Consider the following 20,171-nt stretch of genomic DNA (forward strand, 5'->3'; position numbering starts at 1 on the left):
AGCAGGGAGGGGCCTTAGAACAGGGAATATCAGAGCTGGGAGGGGCCTTAGAACAGGGAATGTCAGGGCTGGGAGGGCCCTTAGAACAGAAAATGTCAGGGTTGGGAGGGCCCTTAGAACCTAGAATACCAGAGTAGTAAAGGACCTGAGAATCTACCTAGTCCACCCCCAACAGAGGGCAAGGAAAACTGAGAGCCAGAGTGGGAAGGTGGTTTTTTTCAGGGTCACATGAGAAATGAATGGTTGCCCACTTGGCCCATCCCACTCTGTGGAGTGAAGCGAGCGCCCATGAAGGGTGGGTAGACTTTAGCTGGGGTTCCCCGGCCCTTGTTGGGGCAGGAGCTGGAGCCAGTGGGGAGATGAGGGAAGCATCCAGGACCAGAGCACTCATCACCCCTTCTTTCTGCAGATGAGGGAGCTCAGACAATATCTCATGTGATCCCTTCCCTTTGCATAAATGTCCCTTCAACCTCACCCACAAGAGCAGTCGTCTTGCTTGAATCACTACAGGAATGGGGAGCTCACTTCTTGTTGTGGCAGCCTTTCCCACGGTCTGCCCAGTTCTGAGTGCCGGGAAATTTCCCCCTTCTATTCAGCTGGAATCTGCACCCCCAGCTCCCCATTGGGGCATCCTGGCCCAAGCAGCACAGGCCCGATTTCCCTTCCCCAAAGCCAGAGCCCAGCATGGGAGGTGGGCGGCGAGGCCGGGCTGCGGCCCCTGCAGCTCCTGTCTGTCCTTAGCTTTGGGGTGCTGCTCTGGGAGCTGCTGACGGGGGAAGTGCCCTACCGGGAGATCGACGCGCTGGCTGTGGCCTACGGGGTGGCCATGAACAAGCTGATGCTGCCCATCCCATCTACCTGCCCCGAACCCTTTGTGCACCTTCTGGAGGGTGAGCCTCGGACCTTTTCCCTGCCTTGATTTCCTTTCTCTCCTATTCAGTCTGACCCCAGGGAATCCATCCACAGCCTCCCAGTGAAGGGAGCTCCCTTCCTTCTAGGGAAGTCAGGTCTGCTTTGGGAAGTCTGGGATTGCTAGGAAGTTCTCCTCTACCTCCAGCTCCAGGTTCTCTCTTTTCATTATCCTCCCCTCCCCCCAGTGTTCCTGGTCTTCCTCCCCCCCCGCCCCGTCTTCTCCAGGCCAAACATCCCCAATTCCTTTACCCTTCATGGGGCACAGACTCAAGACCCTTTCCTCTCCTGGGCACCCTCCCCTGGATGCTCAGTGAGCCCTTGGTGCCTAGAACTGGACCCAGGCCCCCCAGATGTGGTCTGACCAGGTTGGAGGGATTTCTTATTCTTGCAAGAGGGACCAGGTTCCCATGAGCTTTTTTTGGGTCTCTCCCATTACACTGCAGACTCAGTCAGTCAACAAGCTTATCACACTTACTCTATGCCAAGCCATTAGCACTGAGCACTGTGACTTATTGAGCTTGTGGTCCACTAAAACCCTCAGATCTTTTTCCAGGCAAACCACTGCCTTACCTCGCCTTCTCCATTCTGTACCTGTGAGGTTAGTCACATAAGTGTCAGCTCTTATGATAACAATAATTATTATATCACACACTAGTATAATCACTGTTATAGTATTATAAATGTTAATAATGGTAATGGTTTTTTTAAAAGTCATTGTTGGAAGCATGGGGCCAACTCCTCTCACCACTGCCTGCTCTTCAGACCCCCTGGGTGGTCCTGGTCACACCACTGAGGCCCTGGAAATGCCATCAAGCTACATGGGGCCTCAGTCTTGGAGCTAAGCTCTGCAGGGGCCCCAGGGGGAGCTGAGGAAGGCCAGGGGCAGTTCTTCCTGCAGGGGCAGGGATGGGCACCCTCCTCCTCCCCTGGCTAGTTATCTGATTCTTTGATTCATCAGGAAAGCAATACATAGGGATTTTTAAAAATAGTGCAGATTGCACCTTTTGTAGCTAGCATTTATGATAGCTAGCAGTTATGTAGCACTTTCAAGGTCTGCCAGATATTTTACAGTTATCTCATCTGATCTGCACAAAACCCTCACAAAACCCCCATTTTACAGATGTAGAAACTGAGGCAGACAGAAGCTAATTGACTTGCCCAGAGTCACACAGTTACTGGGTGTGTGGGGTTGGATTTGAACTCAGATCTTCCAGAGTCCAGTTTCCAACCCTCTATCCACTGTACCACCTAGCTGCCCACTCCTTGAACTTACGTCTGCTGCCATCCTGGGCCACTCTTGGGAGCAGGACTCTGGCCTGTTCTGATGAATGGTCCCTGCTCCTACTACCTGGAGTTTAGGGGCTGAGTCCATGTTCCTTAGGAGTCCTCCCCTCTGATGGGCACCTCAGAATCTTAGCACTGGAGGGAACCTTGGAGACATTTCTAGGTTATCCTGAGCAAGAATGAGGCTCACACTAATTAGGGCCCACCTGTGAGTGATGGGGAGCCCACTGCCCCATCCTGGCCCCTTCCCCCCCCCCAGGAGAGCGAAGGTCAGAGGATCCCAGACCCAGACCTGGTAGGGTCCCTGGAGGAAACTGAGGCCCAGAGAAATTGACTTACCCAAGGTCACACAGTTGGTGGAGCCTGGATTTGAATTCACCACCCATGACTTACATGCATTATTCTTTCCTCTCATGTTACTGTGAGTTCTTTAAGCCCCACAGAAGTCTGCACCTTCTTCCTGTGCTCCCTTTCCTCCCCCACCTCCTGCCTCCCACTAGCACCTGCTTATGCTCCCTGGGGCCAGGAGGAAGCAGGGCCACATCCATGGCCATCTGCCCCCACAGAGTGCTGGGACCCTGAGCCCCACCAGCGGCCAGACTTTGGCAGCATCCTGAGCCGCCTGGAGGCTATTGAGCAGTCGGCCCTGTTCCAGATGCCTCTGGAATCCTTCCACTCCCTCCAGGAGGACTGGAAACAAGAAATTCAACACATGTTTGATGACCTTCGGACCAAGGAGAAGGTGAGTGTGTGTGCATGGGTGTGAGTGTGTATGTGCATGTGTGTGAGTGTGTATGCGCATGTGTGAGTTGTTAGGAGTGTGTGATGTGTGTGAGTGTGTGCATGTGTGAGAGTGTGTGTGCATGCCTGTGTGTGAGATGTTAGGAGTGTGTGTGTGAGTGTGTGTGCGTGCCTGTGTGTGAGATGTTAGGAGTGTGGTGCGTGTGTGTGTGCATGTGTGAGATGTTAGGAGTGTGTGATGTGTGTGAGTGTGATGTGTGAGTGTGTGTGCATGTGTGTGAGTGTGTTTGCATGTGTGTGCATGCATGTGTATGAGTGTGCATGCATGTGTGTGCATGTGTGAGTGTGTTTGCGTGTGTGTGCATGTGTGTGAGTGCCTGTGTGTGAGATGTTAGAAGTGTGTTGTGTGTGCGTGCCTGTGTGTGAGATGTTAGGAGTGTGTGTGTGCGTGTGTATATGTGTGCCTGCATATGTGTGAGTGTGTGTGCCTGTGTGTGAGATGTTAGGAGTATGTGTGCATGTGTGTGCGTGTGTGTGTGCATGCCTGTGTGTGAGATGTTAGGAGTGTGCATGTGTGTGTGCAGATGGAGGGGGGAGGGATCCTTGGGGCAGGGGAGGCCCCCAGTCCAGCCCCCTGTGCCCCAGGAGCTCCGCAGCCGTGAGGAAGAACTCCTCAGAGCAGCCCAGGAACAGAAGTGGCAGGAAGAACAGCTTCGGAGGCGGGAGCAAGAGCTGGCTGAGCGTGAGATGGACATCGTGGGGCGCGAACTGCACCTGCTCATGGACCAGCTGAGCCAGGAGCGGCCTCGTGTCAAGAAGCGTCGGGGCCACTTCAGGCGCAGCCGCCTCAAACTGAGGGACAGCAACAACATCAGCCTGCCCTCAGGTAGCTGCTATCCATAGAAAACCAGCCCCTGTGAGCCTAGATCCAGAGACCTGTCCCATCTTATACCTTAGAACATGCAATGTGAAAGACAGGGATGGTAGAACCCCTTGTGGTAGGCCCCTCATTTTCCTGGCAAGGAAATGGGCCCTGAAGAGTGGGTTCTGACTTCCCACGTTCACTCTGGGAGCCCTGGGCTGAGCTAGAACTGGGTCCCAGGCCTTGGGACCCCACCCTGCAATACTTAGGATCACTATCCTGGCCTCTCAGCTCCCAAGAGCCCTTTGGTCTGCTTCCTAGGCACCACCTCCTGCAGAGATCTTGACCTCTGACCCATGATCTCCCCCGCCTAGTGGTAACCCAAGGGAGGGCCTGCACACCCTCTTTCCCTCTCCATAGACAGTCCAGGTTTAGCCTGGAAAATACCAGGCAACGGTGGGGGGGGGGGAAGGGAGGCAGGGGCAACCCTGTGGGTTGTCTTCATGTAATCTGAAGGGTTGTCCTACAGAAGGATCAGCCTTGTTTTCCTTTCTTCCCAAAGGGCAGAACCAGGAGCACTGGGTGGAAGTGGGTTAGGGGTAGATACTGCTAAGACCATTAATGAGAATAATAACTCTCATGAAATAGTCACATACATTCAGATTCTTACTCCATGAAGTTAGAATTCTGTAAGACGGTCATCGTTTGTAGCCCAATGGAGAGATGCAATGGGAATGTGGAGAACGTAGATGCTTTGGGGGATTCATTCTTTGCCCTGATTGGGCAGTAGCTAGGCAGGCTTGATGTCAGAGTTTCCTAAGCATCACCACTGCCCCTGAATGGCCTGGGCACCCTCACTGGAGGTCTGAGACCCCATCTATCCTGTATGTGGTAACATGGAATTGTCTGGGACTTTAGGTCGGCCTAGGGGGCCACTGAGGACCCTTGCACCTCAGATCCTGTGACTGGAGTCTGGGGCAGCCATCTGCGGCTTTGGGTCAGGGAGTTGGTGCTAAAGCCTTCCCCTTGTTCCAGGCTTTGAGCACAAGATCACCGTCCAAGCCTCTCCAACGACATTGGACAAGCGGAAAGGGCTGGCACCTGAAGGAGTCAGCCCCCCTGCCAGCCCCAGCATCATCCCTCGGCTACGGGCTATCCGCTGTGAGTGCCATCCACATGCTCCTTCTGCCTCTGGTGGGGACGGGGAGGAAGGGAAAGATACAGGGCCATGGTGGGTGAGTCCACCCTCCAGGGCCTGGTCACCCCTCTGTCTTCCCTGCTCACTTTCCTCTTGGGGACTGGGGGGGTGGGGCTTCACTGGCCCAGTGACACCCATAGAAAACACCAGCAGCCGCAGTGGGGCCCTCAAGAAGGAGGAACTTGTCACCGGGAAGAAGAAGGGCCGGACGTGGGGTCCCAGCTCCACCCTGCAGAAAGAGCGTCTTGGTGGGGAAGAAAGGTGAGGCTGGACCATATGGGAAGGGGGTGCAGAGGAGGGGATGCTCAGTGGCTCTTAGGGAGAGGTTCCTTAGTCTCCCCCCTCCAATTTACAGAGAGTGACCCTGTGGCCTTTGGATGTGGCAGAGATGGGATTTGAACCCAGGCCTCTCAACTCTAAACACTGCATTTTTTCCATTGTGCCCAGTTCTACCTTATCAGACCTAAGGCTATTTCACAGACTATCAGACCACTGAAGCTGCGAGAGACCCCAGAGATCCCCAGATCCTCACTGCACAAAGTGGGCAGTGACTTGTGCAAGTTCCTACTGGCTTAGGGCAGAGCCAGGAGGAGAGCCTAGCTGCCTCTCCGGGTGTGAGGGGCTGGGTTTGGGAAGGCTCTTTTCTCCAGGCCAGCTTCTACACCTTTCTGATTTCTGCTCTTGCAGGCTGAAGGCTCTAGGGGAGGGTAGCAAGCAGTGGTCATCCAGTGCCCCGAACCTGGGCAAGTCTCCCAAACATATGCCCATGGCCCCGGGCTTCTCCAGCCTCACAGAGATGGGTGAGGACCAGGGCAGGGGCAGGGTGGGGAGGAAATAGGATTGGGAGCGGGAATGGGAGGAAGCCGACAGAGCAGTAGGAGGGAAGGGCCTCCAACTTGCCTCTTCTCTTTTATTCCTGTTCCCCCCAACAGAAGAGTTTGCCGATGCTGATGGAACCAGTGTGCCCCCCTCCCCCTACACTCCCCCATCCTACTTCACCTTACCTCTGCCTGCCGAGGCCCCCACGAGCCCCTGGGAGCCACCAAACTCGGCAGCGGCCCCTCCAGGACGGGGTGGGGCCCCCCGGAAACGGAGCGAGTTGGCGCTGCTTAGATGTGCCACCATCCTGGGGGCCGTGGCCTTGGGCAGTGATGTGGCAGAGGCCCAAGTGGCTGATGGAGAGGATGAACCTCGATGGTGGAGGGACGGGCTCTTCCCCAGGACTGCTCGCTTCCCCCGGGGACCCAGCCCACCGGGGCGCAGGGCCCGCTGCCATGGGGAAGAGGCCCCCCCGGCCCCTGCCCCTGGCCTGGTGCCCTCATCCACCATCCTCTCCCTGTCCTCCCTTTCTGACTGCAACTCCACTAGATCCCTGATTCGCTCAGACAGTGATGAAGGGCCCGCAGCCATGGGCGTAGGGACCTCCCCACCAAGCACACCTGCCACCAATCCCCTGGTAGACCTGGAGGTGGAGAGCTTCAAGAAGGACCCTCGCCAGTCACTCACCCCCACCCATGTCACAGCTGCCCGGGCTGTGAGCCGGGGGCACCGCCGTACCCCATCAGATGGGGCCCTGAGGCAGCTGGTGCAGAGCCACCAACGACCAGGACCGGAGGGTGAGGGCCAGGGGCCAGGCTCGCTTCCGGGGGGCTAGGGGGCGGGTCAGAAGAGGAAACTGAGGCCCAGGGTTCCACAAGCAGCAAAACACCCTGACTGGGCCAGCAGAAAAGGCAGAACTTCCCTATGGGATTCTCCAAGTGGAAAGGGCTGCTTTGTTACAGTGCTCCTGGGTGCCAGAGGGGAGATTAGGCAGCCCCTCATGAAGGATACTGTCAAAAGAACTCTTGCTCATGGACAGATGGAACAGGAGCCCAGCTCTGAGCTTCTGTGGGGCAGAGGGTCTTGGGGTGTGGGCAGCCCCTGCTCTGGGGGGAGCCATGGCTCAGCAAGGGGATGGGGGGGTTCAGGCTCAGGCCAGGGACCTTGGTCTGCAACTCTGCCCTTCACCCGGACACAGAACCTCCCTTCTTATCCCTCACTGTCCATTGTCTGAGCTCGCCTTGGGCATAACAAGATGGGATTGTCTGGGTCCAGTACCAGGTCCCCAGGCCTGAGGGATCCCCTCCCCCCCAAGCTCAGAGAGCTAGAGTGGGTAAGGCCCCTGTGTCAGCCCTCATCCCCTTCCCCTCGATGCTTTGGCCCAGGCCAATACAGAGATCCCTGATGATGGCAGAGAGGGCATCAGAAAATCAGAAATAGGAAGACATTCAGACTAAGACTGCCAGAGCCCAGGGGGTGCAATTCTTTTGTTTCCCAGAAGCTGAGGTCCAGAGAGGGGATGGGGATGGACCTAAGGTCCCAGACAGAGTAGGGGGAAGCCAGACCTAGAATCCAATTTAGGCTTTTAGTTTTGTTTTTCCTGTCTCTAGGACATGATTGTACAACTCTGACCAGGGTGGGAAGTGGCCTGCATTGGGCTGCCCCCAGCCCCACTACTGGATTGGAAGCACAGGGGCTGGTTTGGGAAGGTCTGCCTTGGGCCAACAGCTTTAGGCCTGGGCAGCTAAATACCTCCCCTGACCAATCTTCTTTTCTTTCCAGTCCCCAGGGACCCCTTGGACTTCCCCCGCCTGCCTGACCCCCAGACATTGTTCCCCCCTCGACGAAGGCCTCCTCCAGAGCCCCCAGGCCGGCCCACCACTCTGACCTTTGCCCCTCGGCCAAGGCCGGCTGCCAGCCGGCCCCGGCTTGACCCTTGGAAGCTGGTCTCCTTTAACAGAACATTCAGCGGCTCCTCCCCTTCTGCACCCGGGACACCAGGCACCCCGGGTCCCCAGCCTAGCCTGCTTGACATGGATACAGAAGGACAGAGCCAGGACAGCACTGTACCCTTATGTGGGACTGTGCTCACTTTCTCTGACCCTGAGGCCGATGTCTCCCACTGAATGTACAGCCCTGGCCTGCGGGTGCTGCCCCCATGGGGCAGAGAGAGGCCCATACAGGGACTGATGCTATGTATTTATTGGGGAGGGGGGGGGGGGAGGGGAAAGTCTGGCTAATATAAGTTCCTTGTCTTGTACTCTGCTGTCTGCTGATGGGACTTGGGTGTGGGGAGGGGGCATCTCTCACTGCCAAATCTTTCCCACCAGTGGGAGGGGAGAGGGACAGATTGACCACAGTACCCAGTTGTGAAGGGCCCCGCCCAGATAACACCACCACCACCTCACACTTTTGGTTCACCAGTTACTTTTTCACATTTATTATCTTGGGACCCTCACAACAGCTCCTTGCAGTGGGTCCAGTCAGGGGCGATCACCCTCTGTGTAGTTATGGATAAACACAAGCTTCCAACAAGGCAGGGGCAAAACCAGAGATTGGCATAAGGGGGCAAGGGCCTCCCCACTTTCCCCCTGCCCCTCTCAGGAATGGAGTCCCAAGTCTCCCAAAGCACGGGACATGGGCCTGGGGAGGGGGACACCAGGAGCAAGGCCAGCGGATCAGCCAATCACATCTCGAGCTCGGGCAGGACCCCCGCTGCTTCCACCTTCTCGCTCTCGGCTGCAGCGGCTCATCCGCAGTTGGGTCAGCTGGATGTAGCGAAGGACGTTGGTGTCTGCGTACGGGAAGGGCACGCTGGGGGGCTGGCCGGCAGGCGGGGCTAGCCCAGGTGCGCGGCCGTTCTGGCTCTCTGACCGTGGTGGGAGGGGAGGGAGATGTGGCACTCACTGGGTGGGAGCGGGTGGAAGGGGTTTGGGGGGCGGGGGTGCGGGAGCGTTTTCCATGCCTCCGTGGGGAGGGTTGTGGTCCCTGTTTTGGGGAGCAACCTAAGTCTGATTCTGGGTTGATGGGCGGAATCTCCCCACGTGACTGTCTCTGTGCTGTATTTAGCCAAGGCTCTGTGACTGCCTGAGTCTATGTGGGAAGGCGTCTAGATCTGGGTGTGGGGTGAGATCTCTCCCTCTCTCTGTGTGTGGGTGTCCGTATGTTCAAATCTCGGTCCGCACACAGAGAGCATCAGCGTCTGGGTGTGTGTGGGCTACCCTCCACATGGGTGGGGGAGGGGGATGCCAGCCTTTTATGAAGGACTAGGTGGGGATGGGGAAGTGTCTTTGCCTTCTTCCTTTCCTCTTCTCCCTCCCTCTTCTCCCTCCCTCTCCCATCTCCTGATTCTCACTAGCCGCTCATGTTTATATGGAGCTTTAAGGTTTACGATAGCCCTTTCCTCACATTACCTCCTTGAGCCTCATCTCCTCACGACAATTCTGTCGGTGCTATTATCCACCCCATTTTACAAATGATGATACTGAGGCTCAGAGAAGTTAAGTGACTAAACCAGGGTCACACCTCTGGCAGGCATTGGAAGCAGGATTAGAACTCGAGTCTTCCATACTGCCAGCCCCCTGCTCTCTCCATCCCAGCCCTTCCTTGGCGGCTCTCACCTGTGGGCTCCCGGCTCCGGGCCTCCTGCAGGTAGAGCAGGGCTCGGCTGTAGTCGCCCAGATGGTAGAAGGCGATGCCCGCCCGGTAAGTGGCCTTAAAGTTGTCTTGCTGCTTCTCCAGTACCTTGAAGCAGTACTCCCGCACCCTCTCGTAGTTCACCAGCTCCGACTGCAGCAGACACGCTGAGGCGGGACGGTCAGAGTGGCCCTCGGCTCATCCTCGAGCCCAACCCCTCCCCATTAAGCCCTCTAATTTATAAATGCACCCATCGGAATACGCAACCCTGAGCATATGGTACTTTGGAATCCCATTTGGAAAGCGCTGGCGAGACAACTAGAGGGAACCCCAAAATAAAGGGGTCTGGAGGGAAGAGGGGCAGTTGATGGGGTTGGGGTGGAATGGGATCTCTAGGACATTGACTCGGGCAACCCTTAGAGGGAGCCACGTGGGCACAGGGCAAATGGAGCTGGATGAGATTAGCGACAATCCGAGCAGTTTGTAGGGGACTCAAAGCTAAAAAGGTCCGAGGGCTCCGGACCTTGAGGGAGCCAATCAACTGCCACATGGGACCAGAACCAATTCGCGTGGCCGCTAGAGGGAGGTGGAGAGAAAGGTCCAGCCTGCCGGCCCAGACTGGACAGCCTCAGCCCAGTCCCTCGAGGGTATTTCCCTCCGTCCTCCCTCTTCCTCCCGGTGCTGTTTCCTCATTCCCCGCCCACCGCGCTGGACTGAGCGGGGTTAACTCGGATGAAGCAGGCAGGGTTGAGAGCAGTCGGGTGCTGGGGTTGGGGGTGGAGGTGGGGAGGAGAGGGTGGACTCTAGACCTGGGGAAGCCCAGAAGGCTTCCTCCCCGTCGGATGTCTCCTGCCCCCCCTTCGGACTTTCCTGAACCCGGAGACCCCATGGTCGGGCAGCGGCCCTGGCCTCCGCTTTTTCTCTGCTATCCCTCCCTCCGCCCCTGTGTTCCCCGAAGCCTCCCCGGTCCCAGGGGGGCTCCTCCTGTCCCTTCCCTGGGCCCGAGCCGTACCAGTGAGGCTGTCATAGCACTCCACCTCTGTGCTCTCCATAAGGCGCTGCTGCTCTTCACTGAGCCGCGGGGGCGCGGGGCTGGGGCTGGGGCCCGGGCCGGGCTGGCGGGCTCCCTGTGCCGCTTTCAGCTGCAGCAGCGCCCGGTGGTACTTGCCAATAGCCTCGCGGAACTTCTTCTCTCGGTAACAGCGCTGGCCCTCGGCCTTGAACGCCACGGCGGCCCGCAAGCTGCTTTCCAGGGCTCCTCCGCCTGGGCCTCCCGAGGCCTCCGGGCCCGGGCCATGGCGGGAGCCCGGGCCTGGTGGGGAACGGGAGGGCGGCGGACGAGGCGGTGGCTCAGGGGCTGCGCTCAGCATCAGCACCGGGGACAGCGCACCGCACTGCATTGTGGGAAACTCGCAGCACTACAGCCGCCGCATCACCAACCGTGGGGAGCCCATCCCCACCCTAGATGCCGCCGTCACGGGCTCCGGCCACTCCTGAGGGGCTGGGGAATCTTTTCTCAACGCCTCCCTCTACCTCAAATGCACCACTCCAAATTAAGACTCAAATCCCTATTTTCTCACTTCTCTGCCCCCCACCCCAAGAAGGGGCAATCCCAGCAACCTCGAGTTTTGGAACTCGGATATCGGAACAAGGAAATGAACAGATTTTCAGCTAGGCCCTTTGTCCTTCGGGTCTATTTCCAGGCCCCAAGCATCTCTGTATGGGGGTCTCTACCAGACGCTTACGTAGGGTTGCATCAGGAAGGGGTGGGGAAAAACGGTAAAAGTCCCAGGGATACTACCACTCTGCTCCCCTTGCCCCCAGAGAGCTACGTCGTTGTGTCCTTCTCGAGTTTTTTCCTTGCTGGAAGGGGCTAAGGTCGAAGAGGGGCCAGAGAAGAGGGGAGGGAAGGAAGCATCAGAATAAGGAGAATAAAAAATAAGGGAAAGGCCAGATGTAAAAACACCGTTTTTATTAGAAGTGCAGAAACACAGACGTATAACGTTTGTTTTTTGTTTTTTTTTCAACAAGACCCCCTCCTTCTTTCTCCCTTCTCCCTAGCTCAGGGAGGCGCGGGGAAGGTCCTGGAGAGCAGTCGGGCGGCGATGAGGCTGATACACTGCTTCTGGGGTCTCGCGTACTTGGGAAACACAGCAGCCCGACCGGGAGCGGGACCCCGAAGTGCCGCTGGGACCATGCACGGCTCGATGCGGCCCAGATCTGCCTTGCTGCAAGAGGAGGGAAAGGACCAGGTAAAGGAGAGATGTGAGCGAGGTTAGAGTGGAGGGGCCTGGGACGTCAGTGCTCTGCCCTAGTTCCTTCCTCTCTGGAGAAACCCCACACCTTCCCCTTTTGCCCAGGGAGGATATCTAAGCATGTTCCAATGGAGCTGGGGCAAGAAGCAGTACCTGTAAAGACCCAGTTCGAGGGCCTCTCCAGCTTCGTGTAACAGCACGCGCTAGGCCAGGGCTAGGGCTGCAGTAGCTCGGCGGCCTGGCTCGCAGTCCGAGGCTTCGGCCTCCAGGACAGAGAGCTCCAAAAAGTAAGTGGCCAAGAGGAGAACCTGAGAAAGGGCTAGTAGAACTCAGGAGGAGAATCTGGCTCTCAGCACTCCGGCCCACCCAGCCTCTCTTCATCCGTCCCTCCCCTCTCACCTGCGGCCGGCTCCGGGCCAGGGCGGCCAGCAGGCCCAGGCAGAGAAGGGGGCCCGGGTAGTAGAGCTGGAAGTTCAGGCGGCTGAGGAGGCGCCGTTCAGCGCGGAGCAGCTGAGCCGGGGAGAAGGAGCCGGCGCCCAGAAGGCACAGGGAGGCTGGCTGGGCGGGGTTAGGGAAACGAAGAGGGAAGGGGCAGGGAAAGGGGAATGGGTGGGTGCAGGGCAGCCAGCCCATCCCACTCCCTCCCTCCTTCCCTTCTGCCCTTCCCCTCCCTTCGCTCTGGCCCTACCTCAGGGCGGGTACTCTCCTCCACCTTGCACGCCACAAAGAGGCAGGCGACCCCCAGCAGCTGCAGGCGGCGTAGCCGCACGGGTGCCACGCGCAAGTAGGAATCCAGCAGGTGTACTGCCAGAAAGAGTGTCACCAGCCAGGCCCAGGTATTCCTAGGTAGGGAAGGGCGGGGCCTGAGGCCGGCCGCAGGGGCGAGGCCCCGCCCCCAGCTACCAAGATGCACCTGCACCAGCCAGTCCACCACCAGGGCACGCTTCTCTGCCGTCACGGCACGCGGCAAGTCTGTCTTGGGGAACGCCTGGCCTGCCTGGGGTGGGGGCAGGAGGGAGAATTTGACCCGGGATCCACGCCCCGAGGCTTAAGCACGTGGGCAAACCAGAGAAGGTAAGAGGCGATATAGCTTGTTTGTACACAGTGGTTTTCATGCTGTCTCCCCCACCACAACGAGCTCCTTGGGAGCAGGGACTGCCTTTTGCCTTTCTCCAGCTCTTAGTACGGTGCCTGGCAAACGGCAGGTGCTAATAAATTCTCATTTGCTAAAGAAAAAAAAAAAGTTTCAAGCCTTGGACTAAACACTGATGCCTCTGGGAGGAGCCAGAGGCAGCAGCTCCAGGGAATGAGAAGGATCCAGCCCGGCTGCTGGAAAGCAATAAAGGCAAAGAAGCCCGTTTTCACCTGCAGACTCTCGGGGGCAGCTATGCACCGTACCGAGTTACGGTCAATCAGTTTAGGCCCTAGGCGCCCCAATAAGAACCGGCCCGCTGACAACTGGCTCGTTGAGAAGGCCGTCTCACAGATGGAGGCCATCGGGTCCAATCAGCGCCCACCTCCCTCCCGCCTCACCATGACACCGACGAAGATATCTCCCGCGTACTCGCGCTCCCCATACAGCCCCAGCGTGGTCAGTGCCTCGGCGAGCCCGGGGGGCGGCCACGGCTGCGCGGCCCTCTCCGAAAGGCCTGTGAAGGAAGGCGATGATGGCCATGTGGCTTACTAAGACAGGCCGGTCCGTCCGCGAGCAGGCGGCCTAGAGCTCCTACCGGCAGGCGCCATCCCCGGGAAGGCAGAGACGACAGGCTTTGGATTTGACGGGCTCTGCAAGGAGAGGGAAGTCCTCGGATCAGCACAGCCTGAGAGAAAGGAGAGGAGCCCGGGAGGGAGGGGAGGGGAAGGAGAGGAAGAAGAGGCACAGCTCTTTCCTAGCAGCGGGGCTCACCGACATCCTGGCCACACGCAGAGCCGCGGTATGGGGCGGGGCTTTTGTCTGGGCCTTTTTAATGGGTGCAGGGACGGGTCTCTTTTCTACCTTTTAGCTAGCCCCCTTGAAATTCCCGGGAAGCAAGGCCATAGGTCCTAATGCAATCCGCCCCGCCCCAATTGGCTCCCTACAACTACGACTCTAATTGGCCACAGCAGGAGGCCAGGGCCTTGCTCTATTTAGCGCTCACGTGATCTGCAAGGTGTGGCCATGATTGGCTCTTCTGTAGAACGCGGTGCTGATTGGTCATTCTGGATTCAGGCCGGTGGCAGCTGGTCTGCGGTGGGGGCGGGGCCCTCGGGTTTTCAGGTGGAGTGTTTGCAATGTAACTAAGTTGCTGCCCCGCCTCCTTTGGTTTCTGCTAATGGCCAGACCTCTAGCTGGAATTTTCATTTAGTGTTTATTTGTATTCAATGGGGCCGCTAGGTGGCACCATGGTGCACAGAGCATCAGTTCTGGAGTCAGATTTCCACTCCAGCCTCACTTACCAAAGTCACTTGGCCATGTTCGCCTTAGTTTTCTCATCCGTAAAATGCCATTCCTGCTGTTGTTTGGCCATTTTCTCAGTCGTGCCGACTCATCATAACGCCATTTAAGGTTTTCTCGGCAAACATCCCGCAGTGCTTTGCCGTTTCCTACTCCAGCTCATTTTACAGTCCAAGGCAAACACCATAGAGCGACTCACCCAGGGTCACACAGATAGGAAGTGTCTGAGGTCAGATTTGAATTCGGGAAGATGAGTCTTCCCCACTCTAGGCCCGACACTCCACCCACGAGGCTACCTAGCAGCCCAGGATCTTTGCTAAGAAACCTCCAAATGGGGGCAGTCAGGACCGACGGAACTACATTTATATAGCCCTTTAAGCGATTTACAAACGCGATTTCATTTTAGCCTCATAACAGCTCTGGTCTCACCATCATCACAATCATCCCTTTAGTCCTTGTCCCCAAGCACTGACTATTCCGGTGGCTCGTTGGGCCTCCCAGCCTCCTCTCCACCCACTCTGGTCATTCTCCACCGAGCTACCAAAGTGGCCTCCCACAGGTGTGGATCTGACTGGGTCACTTCTTTACCAAATAAACTCTAGTGGCTCCCTATCTCCCCTAGGACCAAATTCAAACCCCCTCAGCCTCCCTTGCCAGCATGGTTCCTCATCCCTGCCCTTCCCAGGTCTCTCCAGGCCCACTGGCACCCCCTATGCCCTTGTATTGGTTGGCCTGGATCCCTGGAATTTGCCCCTTCCTCCCCCCTGCAGCACAGATTTCCTTGAAGGAAGACCGAACCCAGAAGAGTTTCCTGATCCTTCAACAGCTGGTGCCCCTCCTCTGTCGCTCATTATCTCGTCTGATTTTGTAGTTAGTCTACATAGGCTTAAATATGCATGCATCTTCTTCCATAGGGCATAATGTCTTCCCAGCATCTGGCACGGTGCTTTGGCACACAGCAGGGCTTAATAAATTCAGGAGAGTGAGGGTGCTTCCAGCTGGGGGAGGGGCCAGATGTAGGAGGGGGGTCCCAGAGTCCTGCTTGAAAGTCTATCCAAATATCTCTACCCCTGGCCCCTTCCCAAGGCCTCTTTCCTCCTAAGAATCAATAGCTGGGACTAGCAGAAATACCACCCCCGGACTGAAATCCTAACAGGAACAGGGCCCACCAATCTGAGGTGCACCAAGCACTTGGGAGGGAGATTGAGCAAATATTCAGAAATGCCTTGTACTGTAGAGAAAAGAGGCCAAGATGGGAAGTGTGCCTTCAGAGCCAGCTCTCCTGTCTTTCCACTCCACCAGAACAATACAGAACGAGTTCTCAGTCCCTATCAGCCTGGGCCTATTCCAAGCTCCTTTTCCCTTCCCCATGGGGCCATAGGACTCAGATCTGGAAATGGCCTCCGGCAGTCTATCTGCTCCAACAGCCTCCTTTTGGCAAGAACTAAGATAACCTCTCTAAGCTGTGACTTTCCCAGGGCCACACAGCTGGAGTCAGTTCAGATCCTCCAGGGATCTGGCGGGGAGCCTTGCAGGAGGGCTCCTAAGAGGGTCCAGGAGCAGATCCCTGTTCAGACTGGATGGCCTGAAGGGAGAAGGCTCAGCGACTTTACTCCCATTGTGGGCCTGCTTTCTTTTGGGAAGAGGAGTTTCAGATGGGGAAGGATTAGAATGAACCTGCTGGGAAGGTTCAAATTAAGTGTTCATAGGCTCCGGGACCTCAGCAGTCACACCATCCAACAGCTTCATGTCTAGTGGAGTGCCCCAGTAATTGGCTTGGCCTCAGTCTCAGGAACATCCTTGTAATGTTCCTGTCAGTGACTCGGAAAAAGGTCTGGGTAGCAGGCTTCTAACTGTTGGGGTGGGAAAACGAACACGCTGGGCAACAGAGGTCAAGGTCCAAAGAGATCCTGACAGGCTAGAATGTTGGCCAAAATCAAATATGGTGAAATTCAGTAAAGATCAATGTAAAGTCACACATTGGTTCAAAAAGTCAACATCCCAAGTATAGGATGGAGAAGGCTCTATCTGAAAAAGATTCAGGGGTTTGAGTGGATTATAAAGTCAGTATGTTATGGAACCAAAGAAAGCAAATGGGATTGATCTAAGCTGCCTTGAGTCTAACCGATTTAGCATCTAGGCAGGTATCTAAGACAGGTTTTTAGCATCTAAGACAGGTAGGTGCGGCAGTGTGAAGAGGGATAGGTTTGGAGTCAGGAAGATCTGAGTTCAAATTCAGAGTCTCAGACACTTACTACTAGCTGTGTGACCCTGGGTAAGTTACTTATTTGCCTCAGGTTTCTTCAATTATAAAATGGGAAGCAGGGTTGCTGGGAGGATCAAGTATTTATAAAAAAGCAATCAGCACAGAGCGTAGCACCAGTAGGTGCTATATAAACACAGTTATTATTGCTTCCTATGTTCTGAGTACTGTGCTAAACACCAGGAATACAAAAGTGGCAGGGAAGGGATGGTCCCTTAGCCCTCAAGAGGCAAATTGAGGCTTGAAGTCAGGAAAAACTTCCTCCCAACTAGAACTGTCCTGTAGAATACTGCACTGTCTGGGGAGGCAGGAGCTTCCCAGCCCCTCACCGGATGCCTCAATAAAGGTTGGACAGTATGGGCCAAGGACATCGCAAAGGGAGACAGAAAGGTCCTGAGATGGCCTCCAAGGTCCCTTCAAAACTGCGACCCTGACCTTTTCCCATCTGTCCATCAGAGAGCTGTGCTCAAAATGTAGTGCCAACTCCTCAGCCTGGCATTCAAGGCTATGCACTACACTTCAGCCCAGGCCTCTGCAGCTTGGATTGTGCCACCCCCTAGGCTGGAATGTCTTTGCTCCCCAAGATCTTTCTGCACCAGCCTTCCAACCCAACTCTGGCATCATGTCCCACACATCCCTCTCTCTCGACTCCATGGGTGAGTGGCTCCCTTCCTCCCCCAGGATCCTCTGAACTCCAACACTTGTCCTTGCCAGCTAGCTGACCTCAGGAAGCCAAAGACCAGAGTCTCCCAGTATCTCTCCCACTCCCCAACCCTGGCACTGGCAGGTTTGCTGAACAAACACGTCCTGAAGCTTGGCCAGGTGGAGTTGGCAGGGCTTGATGCCCTCAGTCTTCTCCTAGGCCAGACCCTGGAGGCAGTTACTCCCAGAAGGATCAAATCAAGCAAAGCCTTCCCAATTTGTGCCTCAAAGGTTCAAAAAGGGTCAGCTGGCAGGGGGCCCACCTGGGCTCAAACCAAACCAGGCTCAAGTTGTCAGAAATTTTTTTTAATTGTTGGTACCGTATAAATTCAAGGAGAAAGAAAGTAGCTAAAATGATTTACAGAAACAAACACAAAGAAAAATCCCCACACAAAGCCTTTGCCATCCCTGGCAGTCCCCTCCCCTGCATCATGAGGAAAAACATACCCCCCCAACTGAAAACACCCCCCCAACCCCAAGGAGGCAGCCAGGAGGTCCCCCTCTGAGCTGCAGCAACCCCAGAGAGGTGTCCTTGGGGTGGGGCAGGAGAGAGGCCCTGAGCCTTGAGGAGCCCTTAACGTCCCTGGCCTGCTCTGCCCACCCCTAGGGTCCTAGGGAAGGACCCCTCCCTAACAGAGACACATAGATATGTATGTCTATGTATATACACACATGGGCCCCAAGCCCAAGATGCTGCAGCTACTGTGAGCAGTTATCACTTGGTCCTCCCTGCTTCCAACCCAGAATATGGCAGATGGGTTTGGGGGGAGACAGCAACATCCCCCCCACCCCATCAATCTGCTATAAGCAGAAGGAAAAGTCTGGGGGAGGCTGGGCCTCTCAGGACTCTGGGGCTGAGCGTTGGGGCTTAGGCAGTGCAGCCCAGCCCACCCCATCTAATTTTATGGCTCTTCTGGTACCACATGGGCACTAGGCCTCAGGAGATGCAGAAAGGGAAATGGGATCAACTCCGGCCCCCATGAGCAGATGACCCAGCCAGAGTAGAGCACTGGACTGAGAACTTTGACCTAACACCCCCATTGTCCCTTTCCCCAGGGAACTGGGGGCCTGAACACTGCTGCACTAAGGAATCTGTAACAGTTCTGAACCTCCCCACCCCAGTCCTCGGGGATGTGGGGGGCGGGTGGTGGTGAATGTGCCCTCGAGCTTCACCCAAAGCAGAAGTCCCAGTTCACAACACCCTCCTGACCTGCCCTTCCAACCTCAGCTCTGGACTCGGGGACAGCCACCTTGTACAAAAAGCTTCTGGGCCCAGTCTCCTCTTGTAGTTGTGACCCACAGCCTTCAGTGAGGGCTAAGGGGAGAATACCCAGGAGACCCGCCCTGGGTTACCCCAGTCATTGAAAGCTCTGGCCCAGCCAGCAGCTTTAGGGGAGGCTGAGGAATGGGGACAGGGGCCCGGGACTGATGGGGTCAGAAGATGCCTAGGGCCACATACAAGTCCCAGGAGGAAGAGATGAAGAGACTGAGAGAAAAGAGGCTAAAACTGGGGGGGGGGGGGGAGGGCAGGGCAGGGATATAACAGACCGTACCAGAGCCTCCACCCCCCCACCCCAGGCCTCCAATCCCTGATGTTCCCTGGCCTTGACCTTTCACTCTGAGGAGGCCATCATGTTATCCAGATAAGGCACTGGGAGAGAGGATGCCAAGTTCCCAGTGGGGTGGCCAGGAAGGGGGGGGAAATGGACAGAGAGACAAGAGTACTGTTCCCCGCTTCCCTATATGCAGGGTTAGGCAGGTCCCCACACCTCCCAACAAGGGAGCCACAGCTCTGGGGGATCTTCCAAAGTTCACCCAGGCTTACCCCCCAAAAGCGGCCTGCTCCCCTTCTGGACAGCCTGAGATGCGTACAGCTGACCCCAACATGGGTGATGAGAACCCCACCCTGACTCTGGTAAGAAAGGGCCTGGAAGTCCCCTCAGGGAGCTCCTGAAATGCCGGAGGGTCAAAGGGAGGCAGGCTGGAGGAGGAGCCCATCGGCTCTGGGGCATCCAGCTTTAAGGCTGCTTGGGTACAAGACATTATTGCTTTAGTGCGCCTGCCCATCGCTGGCAAGGGGGCCACTGCTGGGCATTCTCCTGATACGTGCATGAGGTCAAGACCCAAGGAGAGTGGCTGACAGCTGACTCGGTCCAGGATAAAGCACCACCTCTCTCCCTAGGCCCAGCCGGTCAGGGCCAGTAGAGGGAAAAGGGATCTTGGGTTTCCTCTGAGGATCGGCAGACCTCCTCGGTGCCCAGTCAGAGGAACAAGGCTGGTCACATCCACCATGTGACCCTTGATAAAAGAGCTCAGCACAGAAGATCTGGGAGCCCAGCAGCCTCCTGGGTAGAGCAAGGCCTGGGAGGCCTTCCACATTCCCCTTAGGGATATGAGAGTTGTCTGGGCCATGAGGCCAGCACGAGCTGAGTTTCACTGAGTCCTTAGTACCTTGGGGATCCTGTGGCCTGGTTAAAAAGTCTCCCTGGGCCAAGTCACTAACTCTGCCCTCTCCCCGCCAGAGCCCCCCAAGGTTGCAGGGCCACGGTGGAGGGAAGGCTAGCAAGTGAGCTCCAGGCAAGAAGGTCGATGAAGGAAGGGCCAGATCCTTCAGAGGCAAGGTTGGGGAGGAGAAAAAAAGTGTATGGGTGAGGGTGGGGATGGGACGAGAGGCAAAGTGACCCAGAAGGGAGGCAGCCTGTGGTCTCAGCAGCTGCCTGTCCATCCTGCATGGGCTCCGCTCCAATGGTCAAGTCACTCCCGGATGCTGGCTGAGTAAGAGAACTGTGGGAAGTGGGTACGCTGGTCAGGCTCAAGGGAGCCCATGCTGTCATCTGCAAAAAGGCAAGAGAAGCTGCTGAGGGAAGCTAGCCCACTCCAGCCAGCCAGGACCAGGACCGAAGGCTGGAAACTCCCTGAGGCTAGGTGCCTGCAGCTGAAAAAGGAGGCATTTCCTAGAGGAGAAAAGACTCGAGGGTCTGGGGAGCACAAACAAGGGGGCCCCAGCGCTAGAAGTCCTGGCCCTAATCTTAACCCTCTGTGACCTAAAAAAACTTATCCTCCCC

General features: G+C 56.6%; 4 protein-coding genes and 1 pseudogene across 5 annotated transcripts in view; 1 reads left to right on the forward strand and 4 right to left on the reverse strand.

The window, feature by feature from the left end:
* Positions 1-419: 419 nt before the first annotated feature.
* Positions 420-8,021, forward strand: MAP3K10 (mitogen-activated protein kinase kinase kinase 10). The gene is made up of 8 exons (XM_069078423.1): positions 420-890; positions 2,763-2,938; positions 3,583-3,823; positions 4,835-4,960; positions 5,126-5,258; positions 5,685-5,797; positions 5,930-6,613; positions 7,599-8,021. The coding sequence occupies exons 1-8, from the start codon at positions 458-460 to the stop codon at positions 7,940-7,942; spliced, it is 2,250 nt and encodes a 749-aa protein (XP_068934524.1). The 5' UTR covers positions 420-457; the 3' UTR covers positions 7,943-8,021.
* Positions 8,022-8,240: 219 nt separating this feature from the next.
* TTC9B (tetratricopeptide repeat domain 9B) lies at positions 8,241-10,852 on the reverse strand. The gene is made up of 3 exons (XM_069078334.1): positions 10,465-10,852; positions 9,437-9,619; positions 8,241-8,610 (listed from the first exon to the last, which is right to left on the reverse strand). Exons 1-3 carry the CDS (start codon positions 10,850-10,852, stop codon positions 8,495-8,497), a joined length of 687 nt encoding a protein of 228 aa, XP_068934435.1. The 3' UTR covers positions 8,241-8,494.
* A 555-nt stretch (positions 10,853-11,407) lies between these two features.
* Positions 11,408-13,204, reverse strand: LOC138154603 (uncharacterized). Its single transcript, XM_069079571.1, has 4 exons — positions 13,030-13,204; positions 12,396-12,754; positions 11,861-12,265; positions 11,408-11,680 (listed from the first exon to the last, which is right to left on the reverse strand). Exons 1-4 carry the CDS (start codon positions 13,202-13,204, stop codon positions 11,510-11,512), a joined length of 1,110 nt encoding a protein of 369 aa, XP_068935672.1. The 3' UTR covers positions 11,408-11,509.
* On the reverse strand, positions 12,726-13,619 carry LOC138153919 (cyclin-P-like; annotated as a pseudogene).
* A 3,777-nt stretch (positions 13,620-17,396) lies between these two features.
* The window catches only part of AKT2 (AKT serine/threonine kinase 2), a 42,758-nt gene continuing 39,983 nt past the window's right edge, over positions 17,397-20,171 (reverse strand). For both annotated transcript variants that reach the window (XM_069078847.1, XM_069078848.1), the window contains exon 14: positions 17,397-19,940. In XM_069078847.1, the coding sequence (XP_068934948.1) occupies positions 19,861-19,940 (80 nt within the window). In that variant the 3' untranslated portion in view covers positions 17,397-19,860. The remainder of the gene's footprint in view (positions 19,941-20,171) is intronic.

This window comes from Petaurus breviceps, unplaced genomic scaffold (assembly GCF_028583685.1).
Source record: "Petaurus breviceps papuanus isolate PSGF00001 unplaced genomic scaffold, PetGlider_PUasm1.0 91041, whole genome shotgun sequence".
NCBI classification, from domain to species: Eukaryota; Metazoa; Chordata; class Mammalia; order Diprotodontia; family Petauridae; genus Petaurus; species Petaurus breviceps.

Bases quoted from the DNA above. Each gene is read 5' to 3' on its own strand.
- LOC138154603 (XM_069079571.1), bottom strand. From the start codon at position 13,204: ATGGCCTCCATCTGTGAGACGGCCTTCTCAACGAGCCAGTTGTCAGCG. The intron at 12,755-13,029 runs GCTGGATCCTTC...CACGTGCTTAAG, and splicing joins TATTGCTTTCCAGCAGCCGG to CCTCGGGGCGTGGATCCCGG. The intron at 11,681-11,860 runs GTACTGCTTCTT...CTCCTCTTGCAG, and splicing joins CTCGAACTGGGTCTTTACAG to CAAGGCAGATCTGGGCCGCA.
- MAP3K10 (XM_069078423.1), top strand. From the start codon at position 458: ATGTCCCTTCAACCTCACCCACAAGAGCAGTCGTCTTGCTTGAATCAC. The intron at 2,939-3,582 runs GTGAGTGTGTGT...CCTGTGCCCCAG, and splicing joins ACCTTCGGACCAAGGAGAAG to GAGCTCCGCAGCCGTGAGGA. The intron at 4,961-5,125 runs GTGAGTGCCATC...TCACTGGCCCAG, and splicing joins TCGGCTACGGGCTATCCGCT to TGACACCCATAGAAAACACC.
- TTC9B (XM_069078334.1), bottom strand. From the start codon at position 10,852: ATGCAGTGCGGTGCGCTGTCCCCGGTGCTGATGCTGAGCGCAGCCCCT. The intron at 9,620-10,464 runs GTACGGCTCGGG...GTCCCGCCTCAG, and splicing joins GTGCTATGACAGCCTCACTG to CGTGTCTGCTGCAGTCGGAG. The intron at 8,611-9,436 runs GTGAGAGCCGCC...TCCCGTACGCAG, and splicing joins CCGGAGCCGGGAGCCCACAG to ACACCAACGTCCTTCGCTAC.